The 17,204-nt window shown below is 33.0% G+C and overlaps 1 protein-coding gene across 2 annotated transcripts in view; it reads left to right on the top strand.

Moving 5' to 3' along the window:
- Positions 1–10,754, top strand: part of LOC126778181 (facilitated trehalose transporter Tret1) — a 32,885-nt gene extending 22,131 nt beyond the window's left edge. For both annotated transcript variants that reach the window (XM_050501635.1, XM_050501636.1), the window contains exons 3-11: positions 2,067–2,222; positions 2,804–3,006; positions 3,961–4,147; positions 4,789–4,910; positions 5,624–5,800; positions 6,388–6,480; positions 7,328–7,554; positions 8,688–8,840; positions 9,105–10,754. In XM_050501635.1, coding sequence (XP_050357592.1) covers positions 2,067–2,222; positions 2,804–3,006; positions 3,961–4,147; positions 4,789–4,910; positions 5,624–5,800; positions 6,388–6,480; positions 7,328–7,554; positions 8,688–8,840; positions 9,105–9,129 — 1,343 coding nt within the window. In that variant the 3' untranslated portion in view covers positions 9,130–10,754. The remainder of the gene's footprint in view (positions 1–2,066; positions 2,223–2,803; positions 3,007–3,960; positions 4,148–4,788; positions 4,911–5,623; positions 5,801–6,387; positions 6,481–7,327; positions 7,555–8,687; positions 8,841–9,104) is intronic.
- The last annotated feature ends 6,450 nt before the right edge of the window (positions 10,755–17,204 follow it).

Raw genomic sequence — 17,204 nt, 5'->3', positions numbered from 1 at the left:
ACCTTATGTCGTTAAATATAGACTTTGATCGTTTGGAGAAGCGTTCTATCACAGGATACGAACAATTTCAAAGCGTTTTGTTCACAATAGACCATAAGTGTTCGTCTTGTTGTCGAATAGTATTACGTCAACCTTTGTTTTTTTTTTATTACCGGTAGTTTAAGGACTATTTAATTATATATGTTATTATCACGCGAGCCTCTATCGTTAATTATTCTATATTACAGTGCTAGCAGCGTTTCCTCTTTGAATAGCAATTCCGATTCTCAGGGCGAAAAATAAGCCCGCCCTCCTATCACCAGTAGAAGCAATAAGACGGAGTGTAATATTTTTGATGAAATTATATTAATGTATTTATCATTCCAATGGTATTAGGATTCCTAACCACATCTCGAATGGGTGAACATGCTCTAGATTTTCATATACCATTTGCAGATAATGATATTTTACTATTAATTAAAAAACAAATAAAGTACATAAAAATTTCGTGGTCTCTGTTGATACGGATTGTTGGACGGATTTGAACACGCGACCCTCAGTTCAAGTATATGTACAAGGACATAATTTCATTTTGCATTTATACACAAAAATACATACATTAATAAATTAAGTGTGAAGTTAATAAAGATCGCATTCGCTTGTACACTAGATAAGACAGTTTATGGTATGCAAATGGCATCTGTTGTGGCAAATGAGTACCTAAGCCCTACTTTAGATGTTTGATTAAACATGTTTGCGTCGGGTTCGCTACAAATAACCGTCTATTAGCTTTGAGTGGTGTTTAAGGGCTTCCTATTTTGAGTCGCTCTCAAATTTAAGCGTTAGTCAAAATTGACTTTTGACTATGCGGAATTTTAAATTAACGCCGTCTCAAATAATTGAGTTACGCTTAAATATTTAACTGACGTTTCAGTATTCGGCCGTAAGTGTACATACCGAGGTGTTAGGAATATTTATTTATTTATTTTTATTTTTTATTTATGTACCAACAGAGTATACAGAAAATTATATAAATGAAAAATGTGTACAAAGGGATAACTTATCTCTAACAAGAGATCTCTTCCAGAAACCCTGAATCTAGTGGAGATTATTTGTAATACATATTTATATTTCTAACTATAATTCCAATCGAAGAAAGATAAACAAACTTTAAGCAAACCTTAGATTTACATAATCCCGATTACAACTTCGCGGACATTTAAATCGCCATTTTTTCACGAATCCATAGTGAATAGTTGATTATATAAGATCTCGTCCAATGATATCGCGTCAATTTAATGTTAAATTTATATGTCTTTACTCCTCTTGTAGTTGGAATACGCTATAGTTAGTAATTACCTACGGAACCATCTTAGTATCTTTGATTGCTTAGTAACTATATAATATGTTAGTATGCCAGAGGGTCATGTTTCAACATATTTATGTTGTATATATTTAATTGTTTTCATTTCTTTGTTTTGTGGTTTGTTTATAAATCAGCTGAGATGGCCCAGTGGTAAGAACGCGTGAATCTTAACCGATGATCGTGGATTCAAACCCGGGCAAGCACCACTGAATTTTCATGTGCTTAATTTGTGATTATAATTCATCTTGTGCTTGACGGTGAAGGAAAACATCGTGAGGAAACCTGCATGTGTCTAATTTCACTGAAATTCTGCCACATGTGTATTCCAACAACCCGCATTGAAGCAGCGTGGTGGAGTAAGCTTCAAAACATTCTCCTCAAAAAGGGAGAGGAGGCCTTAGTCCACCAGTGGGACATTCACAGGCTGTTAATGTACTGTTGTTTATATGAATATACATGAATATATTATGTACATGAATAAATACAGGTACATTAGTTTTGAGACGTTTTTGCGTTTGTAGTAGTGAACGGTCAGCAGATAAAAAAATAAACAATTTTATTTTTATAAGTAGGTACTTATTATATATAATAATTTTTCTTCAACTTCAGATATTTCGTAATCATTCTCAGCCTAACTTTCATCCGATAAATTATTTATATTAATGACAATTCGTTATAATATCAGATAAGCTGATCTTACTGTGTAATATTCTATTCACAGCGAACATCGCGATCGCATCCACTGGTTACTCTATGGGATGGACTGCGCCTATCAACACTAAGCTTAAAAACGAGACTGAATCCCCATTAGGAAGACCCGCTACATCGGGCGAGCTGGCATGGATGGGCTCACTTCTAAACATTGGTGCTATTCTTGGTAAGTGTATCCAAAGCATTTTGCAAATACTATCGAAACGCTAGCTAATGAGTTGAAATAAATATTTAGTGTTCAGAAGTAAACTGGATTTTATAAAAACCTTAAATTGATCCTTATAAAAATTAAATACGAAATCATACTCCTACAAATGCAAATAAATATAATGTATATATATTTCATGCAAAATATATAATATCCATCCCGATATTGCATCATAATGTCACCCATGGTAAAATCACCCATTGGCATTTATTAATAATCACATACAAATACTATTTTATATTATATAAAAGCATGATCATCATCATTATTAGCTGTACGGTGATGATTGCGTTTTTTTTTAATTTTAAATCGGTAGGATGGTAAACGGGCAAGCTGATAGTAAGACGTCACTACTATTCATAGATATGGGCCGTAGGTAATAAGAAGGCAATTATTTGTCCAACATCGACTTGTGCAATATTTTATCTTTGTATCTACCGACACTTTATTATTTGCGATTTTAATCATAATTTTTATTGCCAATATGTTGGCAACATTGAATCTGTTTTTTATATCTAAATATCATTATTAACTTATAGGACCATTCATCGGAGGTTTCGCAGCATCGAAAATTGGCAGAAAATGGGGACTTATGAGTTCAGTAATCCCTCTACTCATCGGGTGGATTCTGGCAGCAGTCGCGAGCAGCATGGCTATATTATACGCTGCCAGAATATTCTGGGGTGTTGCTGTGGGCATGCTCTTCACTATATCCCCTATGTACTGCGCTGAAATTGCTACGGTAAATATATCTTATAGGTACACATTTCATGTAAAAACAGTGGATATCTAGGTTGGAATCTAGGTTCTCTAGGAAATCTAGGTTGAAAGTAGGTTGACACAATTGGCTCTTACCAGAAAATCACCGATTCAAGCCGGGCAAGCACTTGGAATTTATTTACTTCTTGTAATTTATACTAATATTATAATATAATATAAATGTCTGAGTAATCTTGTATGTCTGTTACCGCGATAAACCAGAATTATTACCAGCCTGGGATCTAGTTATAAATATACACAGGCATATCTCAATTACGTGATTTAGGGGCTGGAAAAGTATTACAGAGACGAAATCGTAACAGCTATTATTCAATAAATTGATCTTTATTTACGCTCAACTTGCAATAGAAATTACCCTAGTACTATAAACAACGATATCATTATAAAACTGGCACCGTGTTTAAAGTGTTTTAATACTTTTATTTTAATCACTAACAAAATACTAATACAATGTAATACTTAATGGCTTATTTACACTATGGTGGGGCGCACGTGCCCAGGGGTGTGCCTTTCATGACCGTTATAAATTTTTTTTAACTTTTTGATTTGACTTTTCTAATGAAAGTTGAACAACCTATCTAATCAACATCACACAAGTACTCTAAAACTCGTCATTAGCTACTTACCTAGTCTTAATTAAATATAAATAATTAACAATAGGTACAGTATGTACTTTTTCTTAAATTTAAGGGTGATTTTTTTTTGCCCAGTAAGTCATATCTTAAGATCGGCTGAAAAATCCGACACGCTTATAAAGGTTACAATTAAGTGAAACTCAATAATTGGTGATATCGACATTCAAACGAGAGGCAACAACATTTAATAACATTAATTAAGTACATATATATGTATACATAATATTTGGTTCACTATTTACCTTAGATATATAATATTTCAAAAACCATTATTCCTCTAGGACGACTCCAGAGGAGCTCTCGGTTCGTTTCTCCAAATGTTCATCACGATTGGATTCCTGCTGGTGTACGGAATTGGTCCCGTCAGCAGCTACGGCGCGGTGGCTTACGTCGGCATAGCTTTTGTAGTTGTTTTCGCCGTGGGCTTCTTCTTCATGCCCGAGACACCTACCTACCATCTACTGAAGGGTGAGTACTATCATTTTAATATATACACATTATAAAGTATGTTTATAAGTAAAGTAGTAACAGTCTGTTAATGTCCCACTGCTGGGCTAAGGCCACCTCTCCCTTTTGAGGAGAAGGTTTGGAGCTTATTCCACCATGCTGCTCCAATGCGGGTTGGTAGAATATACATGTGGCATAATTTCAATGAAATTAGACACATGCAGGTTTCCTCACGATGTTTTCCTTCACCGTCAAGCACGAGATGAATTATAATCACAAATTAAGCACATGAAAATTCAGTGGTGTTTGCCCAGGTTTGAACCTATGATAGTCGGTTAAGATTCACGCGTTCTAATCACTAGGCCATCTCGGCTCAAGTAAGTTTATAAAGTAGTTAGTAAATGGTGAACGGACTAACTGATGGTAAGTAGTCACCACCGCCCAACATCTGGACACAACATTAGTTTTCGGCTTTTATTCAGCGTGAATCTCAACAGAGTCCAGGCAAGCAGTATATAGTTCATGCAACGTTGAAAACATAGTGGGGAAACTTACTTTTTCATAATTTCACTGAAATTCTGCCAAATGTTCATCCATGTATGTACAGGAGCAGCGTCGTGGTATATCAATAATACAGATAACTAATTAGATTATTTATACAGAGGACAGGGAAGCGGCAGCTAATTGCCTCAGTATTATTAGAGGGAAGTCTCGCGCAGGAGTCGAAGCGGAATTGAGTATCATTGCAGCTGACGTATCCGCTTCCATGGAAAAGACTGCTACGGTAATAAACACACTAAGACTTTTGTATCGACTTTGTATTCATACTTTTAATTAAAAATAATTAATATTACATACTTCACAAACACAAAAACACGCTCACACACAGGCACGCACTCACAAATCTTTCATTAGATTCTCATCTCTTAAATGTTTTACTTTACTTATCGTCTTCTAGTTAAATAAATGGATGTTTAAACTAATTGTGTAATCCTATTTTGGTTTAAGTTAAATGTCATATAACATAACATAATAAGATATGTATGTGAACTGTTGGATTGCCAAAAAAATAAATAAATAAAGGCATCCAGCATATAAACTACTTACATATATTGTCGTACTGCCATATATATAGGTACTAATATTCAGATAATGCAATCGATAATTACGTTTAATAATTAATTGGACTTGACCTGAGGTGCTGACTTCAAAGCCCGACCAACGGCCCGGCCATTAAAAAAATGTTTTTTTGTAGAAATTGCAGTTTTTGCAATCCCGTACCTCGGGAAACTTGTGATGCCATTGATCCAGTGACTGAACCTTTTGAGAGTTTCAGATTGTCACCTCATCGTATGAGACTGAGGGAATAGACAGTATACTGAGCTCTTCTTTGTGTATGCCACCGTGGCCGTAATCAGTCAGGAGAACATAATCTTCATCCATATATGAATATGTATGTTAAGTAATAATGTTTCTAATAATATTCAAATTGAATAGGTGGCGGACGTATTCCGAGGGAGCAACTTCAAGGCGTTCTACATCTCCTGCGCGCTGGTGTTCTTCCAACAGTTCAGTGGCATCAATGCTGTGCTCTTCTACATGACAGATATATTCAAGGCTTCTGGCACTGATATGAATCCCGACGATGCCACAACCATCATTGGAGCTGTGCAGGTAATTGATATAATATATTATGTACATTAGAACTTCGTAACTTCAAGATCGAAATACATTATACCAAATGTCGTTAGATGTATTTTACATCGCACTATAACAATATTTTTAGAAAGTACTAAGTTAGTTTTTGTAAATTTGTAATGAGAGAGACCATTTACTCTATTCGACCAGCAGTACATACTCGGTGGTTTTATTTTGAAGTCTCACAGTACCAATACTACCGGGTAACCCCAAACACATTATAATAATTGTTTATTCTGATTTAAAATTATATTCAAATATTGGACTGTATACTAGAAGCGTTACACTTACTTATTAATTGTCATAAATCTACCATTAGGAACTGGTTGAGTAATAGTTATAACCCTGATACTCCGATAAGTGTTCCGATTTGGAGGGTAAGTGAACCAGTGTCTACAAACACAAGGGACATAACATCTAAGTTCCCAAGATTGGCTTGTTGGCGATGTAAGGGGCAGTTTATATTTCTTACAGCGCACATGTCTATGGGTAGTGGTAACCACTAGGTCAACAGGCCCATTTACCCGATCGACAATATATTTAAAAAATAAATTTGCTAACAGTTGGTGGCGTCATTCATCACGCCCTTCGTGGTAGATAGACTTGGTCGCAGACTGCTTCTGCTGGTATCTTCTTGCGGTACTGCTATTGGACTTGTAAGTAAAGTTTTATATATAATTTACTTATACTTACTTGATGGTAGGGCTTTGTGCAAGCCCGTCTGGGTAAGTAACACCCACTCATCGGATATTCTACCACCAAACCAGCAATATGCAATATTCGGTTTGAAGGGTGAGTGAGCTAGAGTAACTAAAGGCACAAGGGATATATCATCTGAGTTCTAAAGGTTGGTAGCGCATTGGCGATGTAAAATATGAATGATATTTCTTACATCGCCAATGTCGTCGGGCGGCGGTGACCACTTATCATCAGGTGGCTCATTTGCGAGTCCGCCTACCTACAGTCTCACTGCTGGACAAAGGCTTACGTTCTTTTCGAGTACGAGGTTTGGAACTTATTCCCACCATACTGCTCCAATACAGGCCAGTGGGTGCGCCAATTTAATCAGACATATTTTGCAATTTTTCTCACAATGTTTTGTTTTAACACCGAACGTGAGATCAACAGACAGTCAAGAAAAATAAATAAAATAAGTTCAGTACCACCAACTCACTAGATATTTTATCATACTTACTAATATTTTGTATAAGAAATGGTATGGGTAAGTTTTGTTTTTTTATCCGGTCGCGAAAACTAAAGATGTGAATTTTCTTTATTTTTTAGTTAACACTTTCAGATCGGACATAGTATGTTGTTATATTAAATAAATCTTATGATAGAATCCTTATTTTACCTCTACGTCGGTACAGCGGCTAGTATTCAAAAATTGCAGCAAATTATTTGTGTTGTTATAATTATGTATGAACGTAAGTTAGCTGCAAGAAACTACACGTACAGAATGTCCAAGATGGAATTTTAATTTATTTTATACCCAATTCTCAGGGCCTTCTCGGCATGTTTTTCCTGCTTTCCGCGAATGGGAGTTCCGTCGTGAGCAGCATCAGCTTTTTGCCGGTGCTGGCATTGGTGCTGTTCATCGTCACCTATTGCTGGGGTCTAGGACCATTGCCGTGGGCGGTGATGAGCGAACTGTTCCCAATTGAGGTGAAGGCAGTCGCTTCGCCCATCGCTACTGCCTTCTGCTGGATTCTTTCGTTCCTCGTTACCAAGTATGTTAATTTTTTGCGACATAATTATTACTAATGACAAAAAGAAAATAAGCATCAATGTATATATAGAATATGCTTTATTGTATTTATATCAAAAGAGTTACAGAAACATATATAAACACAACAAAACAATTAATGGTACGTACAAAAGACGGTCTTTGCGCTTAGAGAGCGATCTCTTCCAAACAACCTTTTGATAAAGGACATGATAATAAAGCGGTATGACATGATAATAATAAAAACATACAGTTTAAGAATTTATTTCTCAAAAAAAAAATACAAGATTTGAGAAAACAAGATTAACATACTTAAATATTATATATACAAAACACGGGCGGTACACAAAAGAAGAACAACAAATTAGACTCTTCATTTAAAATAATGTGGGTATGACAAAACCAAGATGCAATATTACGTATCGTTTGTATTATAGCATTTAGATAGCAATTGATATTATTATCTTTAGCTAATTTACAAATTAAAATAAAATAATATAAATATATATATACATATTCATACATAAATACATATACACATAAATATGTATATATAAAATTAAATTAAATTACATAAACATTCATCTGAAATATGTGAAAATAAGTAATTATGTATCATCTTTACATGCTTTCTTTTTTTTAAACTGACGTAATATGTCAATCTTATACATCTACAATAGTATATTTATTGATGAAGTTATGACCAACTAATTAAGTACACTCAGGACATATTATATTGCAGGCGTGTGTGCGCAAACACAGACAAACAATCCGATGGCACAGCAAATCCGACACGACTGATAAGACTTCAGTGTTAGTGTTCCGAGACATGACAGTGTAAACATGGCCAGCTGTATTTATATATTTAAGCACACTAACAATATAATATGTATATATTAAAATTGTTTAATAAAAGTCTTATTAACATATTTGTGAATAAGATCTAACTAACTATCGTTTAATTAGAATAAAATAAAAAAGACAAAAATCAACTACAACACTACTGACAATTTCTCTCACCAGAAAACCCCAATAATATAACCCCAATTTTCACTGGCCCGATCCGGGTTTTGAACCCGGGACCTCGGCATCTGTAGCGTACTTAGCTAGCCACTAAACCAACGTAATTCCTTCCAGGTTCTTCCCTTCGATATCTGATTCTATCGGAATGTATGTTGGTTTCTTCATCTTTGGGGCTTGCTGCGTGTTAGCATTCTTCTTCACGCTGTTCCTGGTACCAGAAACAAAGGGCAAGAGCTTCCAGGAGATCCAGGAGATGCTGGGAGGCGGGTATGTGTTTTTATAATTTTGTGTCAATATTTCAAATTAATTTTATTTTTCGCTCAATAGTAGTAGCCATACCGTAGTTTGTTATCAAGCATCAACAAGAGGCACAAATTCGATCCTAATTTAACGCAAATTTCTAACTAAAAGACTCAAGATTAGGGCTGGAAAATGGTCTCAGCTCAAGGTTAATAGAGAAAGTAATGGTCAATTGTATTTTTATCATTTGTTGTGAAATTTAATTTAATTGATAAACCTTTTTTTTTTCAGAAACAAAAAATCAGAAAAAGCTTAACTTCGTTCCAGTGAAAAACAAACAAAAAATAGTAAATTCAAACATTAATCTTAAACTAAAGAGATGTGCTGAACGGGACCAACTTTATTTTAATAATTTTAGACAAAACGTTGCCTCGCATCATAATTTGTTTTTATTTTTATTTTATGTTTCATTATAAAGTTTATTTTGTGTTACTCTATTCTATAATATTGTAAGTAAAAACGAATGGATAATATTATATTTAGACCAAGCAATAAAAAGAGGGTTCCTAAAAAAGTATAATGATTGAGTGGAATTTGTTAGGGATAGTATAAATCTAAAATTTCGCCATTTTGGAAAAAAATGCTGTTTTTTGACCTCAAAATATTTGGCATTAATTTAATAGAGCATCTGTATATATCTCGAAAAAAATTAACGATACAGAAAGGGTAGTTGTTTTAATACAAAATATTGCTTATTATGATTTACAAAGAAACGGTTCCTATTATTTATATAAGTTTTTGAAATAGTGCTTTTTTCAAGATGGCGGCTAACGCTCAGCTTTTGATACAAAAACATCAGTTCAAACTTAGGGACTACCACTATTATATTAGGGTTAAAAATCACAATATTAACATTGTTAAAACAAAACAACTTTTAGTAAGTTTATCATATATTAGTCTTATTTGGATTTCATTTTGCGCATAGCGATATATCATGTTTAATTTCAAAATAAAACATTCCCATTTAGAACTTATTAAGTTGTCGGTAATATATATATATAATATAATATAATTATTTCTAAGGCGAGCATTTTGCAGAAATGGTACAAAAATGAATATTATTTTATTTTAGCCTTTCTTCCAATATGGGTATATTGGAAGAAAGGCGTTTAGGTGATTCAAATTACACTACTGAAACAACTTCCCAACTCAGTTCAAATGGTAAACACCGACAGGGACACGAGTCTTGACAAAATGGCACCGACTCTATCAAAAAACATTTGGTCTTGCTTTATACTTTTAGTACATTTGATTATTATTAGTACATGATTTATGACCTTAACTTAGTGCCTTACTAAATTTAGGCTTAGTAGTGATGTTGCTTTGTCACTCACAAAACTGTCTCTTTCACACACCAACGCCGCACTATTTTTTGTTCGCTTGACGGAAATTAAAATAGCTGTTTATTTTTGTATAAATTATTTATAAATTGGGAAATATTATTAAGGATATTGAGTATATTAGTATTATTCTGTATACTATGTTTATATCGATGTTTTAAAATTAAGCGATAAAATTCGAATGGTCAGACTACCGAATTTCAACTTGTATGTGTACACTAAAAATGGCTAATTCGTTATTATATATAAAAAATGTTTCTAACATTTTACAATTGAGGCAGATACATGAAAAAGCTTTAGTTAATTTGACGTTTTTATTTATTTGTTTTAAATAAATTCCCTTTGAGTATAATATAGGATACATTGTTATTTTATTAATAAGAGAAGGAAACACCAAAGTTTTGCAGTTTTGCGCAACGCATCCCTGTGTGTGGATACTGTGTTGTGATAATATTGAATAACGAATTTTATTGTTACATATTTGTACATATATTTTTTAATTGAAATTGTGATATTGTTTACAAATAAATTTTCGTAATTATTTGATGTTTTAATTTTAAAGATTGACCTTGAATTGACATCCGAGTAAAGTAGTGTAGGGAAAAGAACAGTTTGAATGAACAGTCAGATGATTAAATGATTTAGTAAATGTGATATCAGACACATTCACTCTGAAGAACGTTCACCCGAGTGATTATTCAATTTATTAATTACTATCAAAAATGCCAATATCCAACATCGGTCGTTCGGTTCGTATCGGTTCAGTAATTTGTTCATTTTTCATTCATTTTGTTTTATTTTTTTTGTATAATGAAACTAAACTGAGTTAAAACACAAAATATAGGAAAAATTTAAATAGATCTCTATGTACTTTAGTTGATTACAATTTACATAGATTCGTTGCAACAGTTGTAGCTACAGTTTTCATTATTCTAATTTACGGGTTACGAGTATATGTAGATAGATTTAGCATCCAGAATTGAAACTGATTTTATACAAAACCTCGAATTCTTCTTTTTAAAAATAGAACACTAAATCATATAAATTTATGTAAATAACTCAATTACTCTTAAAAATCCATATAACACATTTGAACACGTTCAACAAATCACAAGTCGCGCCAATAATAACTTTTTGTCCACTATCAAAATGGCGATTTTAAATTAGCGCGCGTCTTTTTTTGTTTATTATTTTGTTGTAACCCTGTAATATTTTCAAAGCGGGTACAACTTATAACTGTTATATAGTTTTTTATAGAATAGGAAGGCGGATGAGCACTACCTGATGGTAAGTAGTCACCAACGCCCATAGACATTGGCATTGTAAGAAATGTTAACCATCGCTTACATCACCAATGCGCCACCAACCTTGGGAACTAAGATGTTAAGCCTTATGCCTGTAGTTACACAGGCTCACTCACCTTTCGAACCGGAACACAACAATACCAAGTACTGCTGTTTTGCGGTAGAATATCTGATGAGTGGGTGGTACCTACCCAGACGAGCTTGCACAAAGCTCTTCCACCAGATAATAAAGTTATGAACTCACTTTTGAAAATAACTTACACAATACAATACAAATATATATTAAATATACTTTGTACACTAATGAACGTAGAAAAAATACAGATAAGCTAAAGTAAGCTGACCTACGTTGTTTGAGTATAAGAACGTCATACGTTGCTTGTATTTTATTTTTTGTATTTTTATAATATTATAAATGCGAAAGACGACTATTTGAAATACTTTGATTTAGATTTCAGTCTCTGGCTCTGAAGTAAATAATTCTTCAGGATAATATTATTCTTTGCAATATTTATTTTTTATAAAATCTTGTATTCATTAAAAATATATAATAAATAATATTAATTACATATTAATATTTATAAAATATTATAATATTTTTGACAAGGATGTACGGCATGCAAATTAATAATGTTGCTATCATGCTAATATATTTATTTAAAACAGGACCCACTTGAGAGGTTTAAATTATAACTAAAAATACTTGTATTTAAAAATTAATATTAATAGAAAAGAATACTACAAATTATTTCATATGGAAGTTGTACATCAAATATTACATTATTGAAGTATCATTGAACTTATTTTGCAATCACTGCGCGTTTGAAAATTTAAGACATTATTAATGAATGTAACACGATCACCTCTTTTTTTAACGCTGGAAAAACGCCTTACGCGTTTTCCCCACGGGAACAGGGGTGTGTGGGGCTCGCCGGTGTTCAAGGCGCCGAGTGCGCACCGAAAATCGGAATACCCACTAAAAAACCAGCGGTACCCTTTCCGTCTTAACGAGGAGCGCCACAGGATCGCTTTCGCATGCTACCGTGAACACGATAAGGGTCTACTATTACTGGCGGTGGGTCACAACCTGATCTATCAAAAATATGCGGTGAAATTCCTGGCTAACAAATAACAATTAATCCGCATTACGAAACTATTAGAAACGTATGTCGGTTTGAACACACAAATGATGAGTCAAATGAGCGATTGTATTGGAACGGTAAAAACTGAAATATTAGATTTAATGGCTTCACATGATGAAATTAAAAAATTGTTTAGTAGTAACATATCAGCTCTCAAATACAAGATAACAAAACGTTAACTTCAAGAATGTCATTGGAACATGATCATATAAAATCTCAATTAAGTAAATTAGAATTAAAAATAAAAAATGATAAAAAGAAAATTGAATCACTTGAAACAAATATAAATGAATTAAAAATAAGCCCAACGCCCGCAACCCAAAATAAACAGATATATACAAATGAACAAATAATTCGAGAATTACAAGACCGCAAAAAAAGAGAAAAAATATATCATAATCATGGGCATAGCTGAAAACAACTTCATTAATATTCAAGAGAGGAATATTCAAGATGAGACTGAAGTACTTAAAATTATCGGTCAAATAATTAAAGATATTCCAAAGGCAGTCGAAATTTTCCGTATCAGTAAATATAGTCCAGGGAAAACCTGTAGGATCAAAGTATGTTTTGACAAGCCGGATACAGCACTATTACTTCTCAAAAATAGGGAAAAATTACCCAACAATTTAAAAATGTTTTCTGACCAGACTTCGGCCCAGCAAAAATACTACCTACATATCAAGGAGGAACTGACCCAACGCACAAATAGTGGAGAAATCGATACCAACTTCTTCGGCACTTGAGCAACAGTGGTTTGAAATTAAGATTAAAAGATGCATAATTGCTGTAGGAGTCATCTAACGACCTTCTAAATTTAGTTTTAGCACATTTTTATCGACGCTAGATGACAATTTATCATTTTTAACACCAAAATATGAATACGTATTTGTAACTGGTGACATAAACATTGATTTAAATTCGCATGGTATTTCTCATTAAAGGTATTTATCGTTAATAGCGGAATATAAATTGAATCAAATAGTTAACAAACCTACTCGAGTCACGAATACAACTGGCTCTCTAATAGATGTTATCTGTTGTAATGATAGCTTAAATATAAGGGAAATTAATGTTCAATATAACGATGATTTGAGTGATCATGCTTTTATTACGGCAATCATACCTCTGGAAGTAAATAAACCAATTCCAAGAGTTATTCAGTACAGAGCATTTAATAATTTTGAACTTGATACATACCAGTTCGCTTCATCTATTACACCTTGGGATATGATATTACAGTTTGATCATATCGATGCTATGGTAGTGTTTTATATTTTTAATTCTGGGCCTTTTCAATCATTTTGTTCCTTTGAATACTAAGCGTTCCCCATGGATTACAGATACCATTAAATCAATGTTGATAGACATAGATCAGGCTTGTAATATTGCTAAAAAAACGAACTCTGATCGCGATATAAATTCATACAAATAATTGAGAAACACTGTATTTGAGGTAACTCAAAAAGAAAAATCTTTTTATTTCACAAATAAAATTAAAGAATTCATTAATAATCTGAAAAAAATGCACGGTGAACTTAAAAAGTTTTTACGCACTCACAATAATATAATTCCAGCTCATCTATGTGATCCAAATATAATAAATAAAGCATTCCTTGACTCGGTACCTAGTGTTTCACATAATAGTAGCATTATAAATAAGTATAACCATCCGATTTATTCTGGATGTGATTTTACAGAACTTTCCGCCGAGAGAATATTAAAAATAATTAATTCTATAGTCTCTAATGCCGTAGATATTGATGAGATTTCTATCAAAATGGTAAAACTTACCCTCCCATACTCATTAGTTGCTATTACACATATAATAAATACCTCATTACGCACGGGATACTTCCCAACATCTCAGTGAAAGACTTACCACCAATTGGAATATTGCCTGTTTTATCAAAGGTTTTGGAAAAGGCTGTAAATCGACAAATTGCTTCCTATTTTGAAAAACATTGCATTATTCCGAAATGTCAATCGAGTTTTAGAAAGTCACACAGTTCCACTACAGCGTTATTACATATTGTTGATGAAATTCTTTCTGCATCTAATAATAATATGGCTTTCAATTTTGATATTATAAGACTACAGTAGAGCATTTGACTGTCTCGATATAGATTTAATTCTTGCCAAATTGAAATTTTATGGTTCTTCTGATCTCGTATGTAAGTGGTTTTCTAGTTATTTCAAAGATAGATTACAAATAGTAGAAGTTTCTGGCATGAATGGAAGGCCTGCAAGGTCTAGCGCTATAAAGGTTAATAGAGGTTCTATACTTGGATCAATTTTGTACTCGAATGAATGACGAATGTGTCAAAACTAATTTAGTCCACGTCTACGCAGATGATACACAGTTATTTTTGTACATCAATCCATATATAAATAATGATAAAACTATCCAAAATGTTAATGATGACCTTTCTCAAATTTTTAGTTGGTCGAAGAATCATGACCTGTCATTAAATCCACAAAAATGTACTTACATAATTTTTGGTACTAGGCAACATATGGTATCGCTTGGTCAAATGTGTCATAGGATTTTTTTTTTATAGAATAGCAAGGCGGACGAGCATATGGGCCACCTGATGGTAAGTGGTCACCAAACGCCCTTAGACATTGGCATTGTAAGAAATGTCAACCATCGCTTACATAGCCAATGCGCCACCAACCTTGGGAACTAAGATTTTATGTATCTTGTGCCTGTAATTACACTGGCTCACTCATCCTTCAAACCGGAACACAACAATAACAAGTACTGCTGTTTTGCGATTTTTATAGATAGTCATTCCTTAGTTGAGTCTAAGCTAGCGAGGAACCTTGGGGTGAAGTTGGATGGGTCATTACGTTTTGAAGAACACATATCATCTGTTACTACGAAGCGTTATGCTTTACTCAAAATGATTTATAAGTTTGACCATTTTTGAGTGATTCAGCGCGATCAAAATTTGTGGAATCCTTGGTTCTATCTCAGTTGGACTACTGTGATGTCCTTTATGGTCCCTGCCTTTATAAAAAGACTGAAAGGAAAATACAGAGGATACAAAATTCTTGTCTAAGATTTTATTACAATATACCTCGATATTCGCATATTACACCTTATTTAAATTCCAAGAATATATTAAATATAAAAAATCGCCGTACACTTAAAATAAAGAATGTCACTTTCATCTTAAAATATCGTAAAATTCCCAATTATATGGCGGATTAACTTAAATGGTCTGAAACAAATGAATCTAATTGTAGATGGAGACGAGTTCCGCGACTAGTACTGCCTAGACCACATTTGCAAGCATTTAGAGGTAGCTTTCGTTTCGCAGCTTCTAAGTGTTGGAACGATATCCCACCTCCGATAAAGAACAGTACGTCTCAAAAAAAGTTTAAGGCACAATGCAAGCAATGGCTTCTATCTATGCAAAAGACGAAATGTGTCTGGACAAATGTGTGTAACTAAACTTCAATACTTAATTGTTATTTTGATTCTAATTTATTAAAACATATATCTCTATTTGGTTAAACATTTTAAATATTATTATTATTTTATTTTCATTTTTTTTATTCAATATGAAATATTTTCCTTTTCCTAGAATTTAACAAAAAAAACCCTCTGTTTTAGTAATGCTTGCATGTTTTATATTTTAGCCAATTGGGCGTGTTATAAAATTGTATTAACTTTTATTATTTAAGTAATTTTATCTTCTTTTACCTTTTACTGCACTGAATGTAGCGTTTGTGTTGGCAGCATATGTATAAGGCGTAGATTGAAAAGCAGCCTAGCTCACTGACTACGACCTTTTCACCAAATTATCAAATATCATATTGTTAACTCTTTTTTATGGTTTTGTACATTTTTTTTTGTCTTTGTTTCTTTTTGGTGAATAAAGTTATCTATTATTATTATTATTAAAAACTACTGTTCATGTCATTATTATTATTGATAGCATCAGAAGATCAAGCTTTACAGCTATAGATAGACAATTATACACACTACTACAATTATAGGACAGATGTGAGAGGAGGTGGAGTATCAGTTGTATGCCTACGTACAAGACATCTTAAAACACAACCAAGTTGAGTCAAACCTCCGAAAAAATTACGTACTACTTATGAAGCAATAGGCTACAGAAAACTGTATTCCTCTGTACTGTACACAATAATTAACTATACTAAACTCGAAAATATAACAAAAATGCATGTACTAGATTTTAAAGTAACAAAAACTAAAATTCTGAATGATATACCTGAAGATTGGATAAATAGGGACATTATCGATGGAATAAGTCAAAGAAACTATTCATGGACACAACATAAAATCAATCAGAAAAGACAGAAAATACTAGATGATCTTAACTTAAAGAGAAATGATACAACTAAGTTAATACAAGATACAAAAAATCATACTATTATAAACTTTTTAAAAGCAGTGCAAACAACCCAAACAGGACATGGTCTATAATATACAAATTATCGAGTAATAAAACAAAGGAAAGTTGTGCTCTTTCAAAAATTATCATGCAATTAAAAGAGAAAGTTTGTGAT

The sequence above is a fragment of the Nymphalis io genome, chromosome 25 (genome assembly GCF_905147045.1).
Source record: "Nymphalis io chromosome 25, ilAglIoxx1.1, whole genome shotgun sequence".
NCBI classification, from domain to species: Eukaryota; Metazoa; Arthropoda; class Insecta; order Lepidoptera; family Nymphalidae; genus Nymphalis; species Nymphalis io.
The sequence above is the reverse complement of the archived record's forward strand: the minus strand, read 5'-3'. Positions and strand labels throughout refer to the sequence as shown.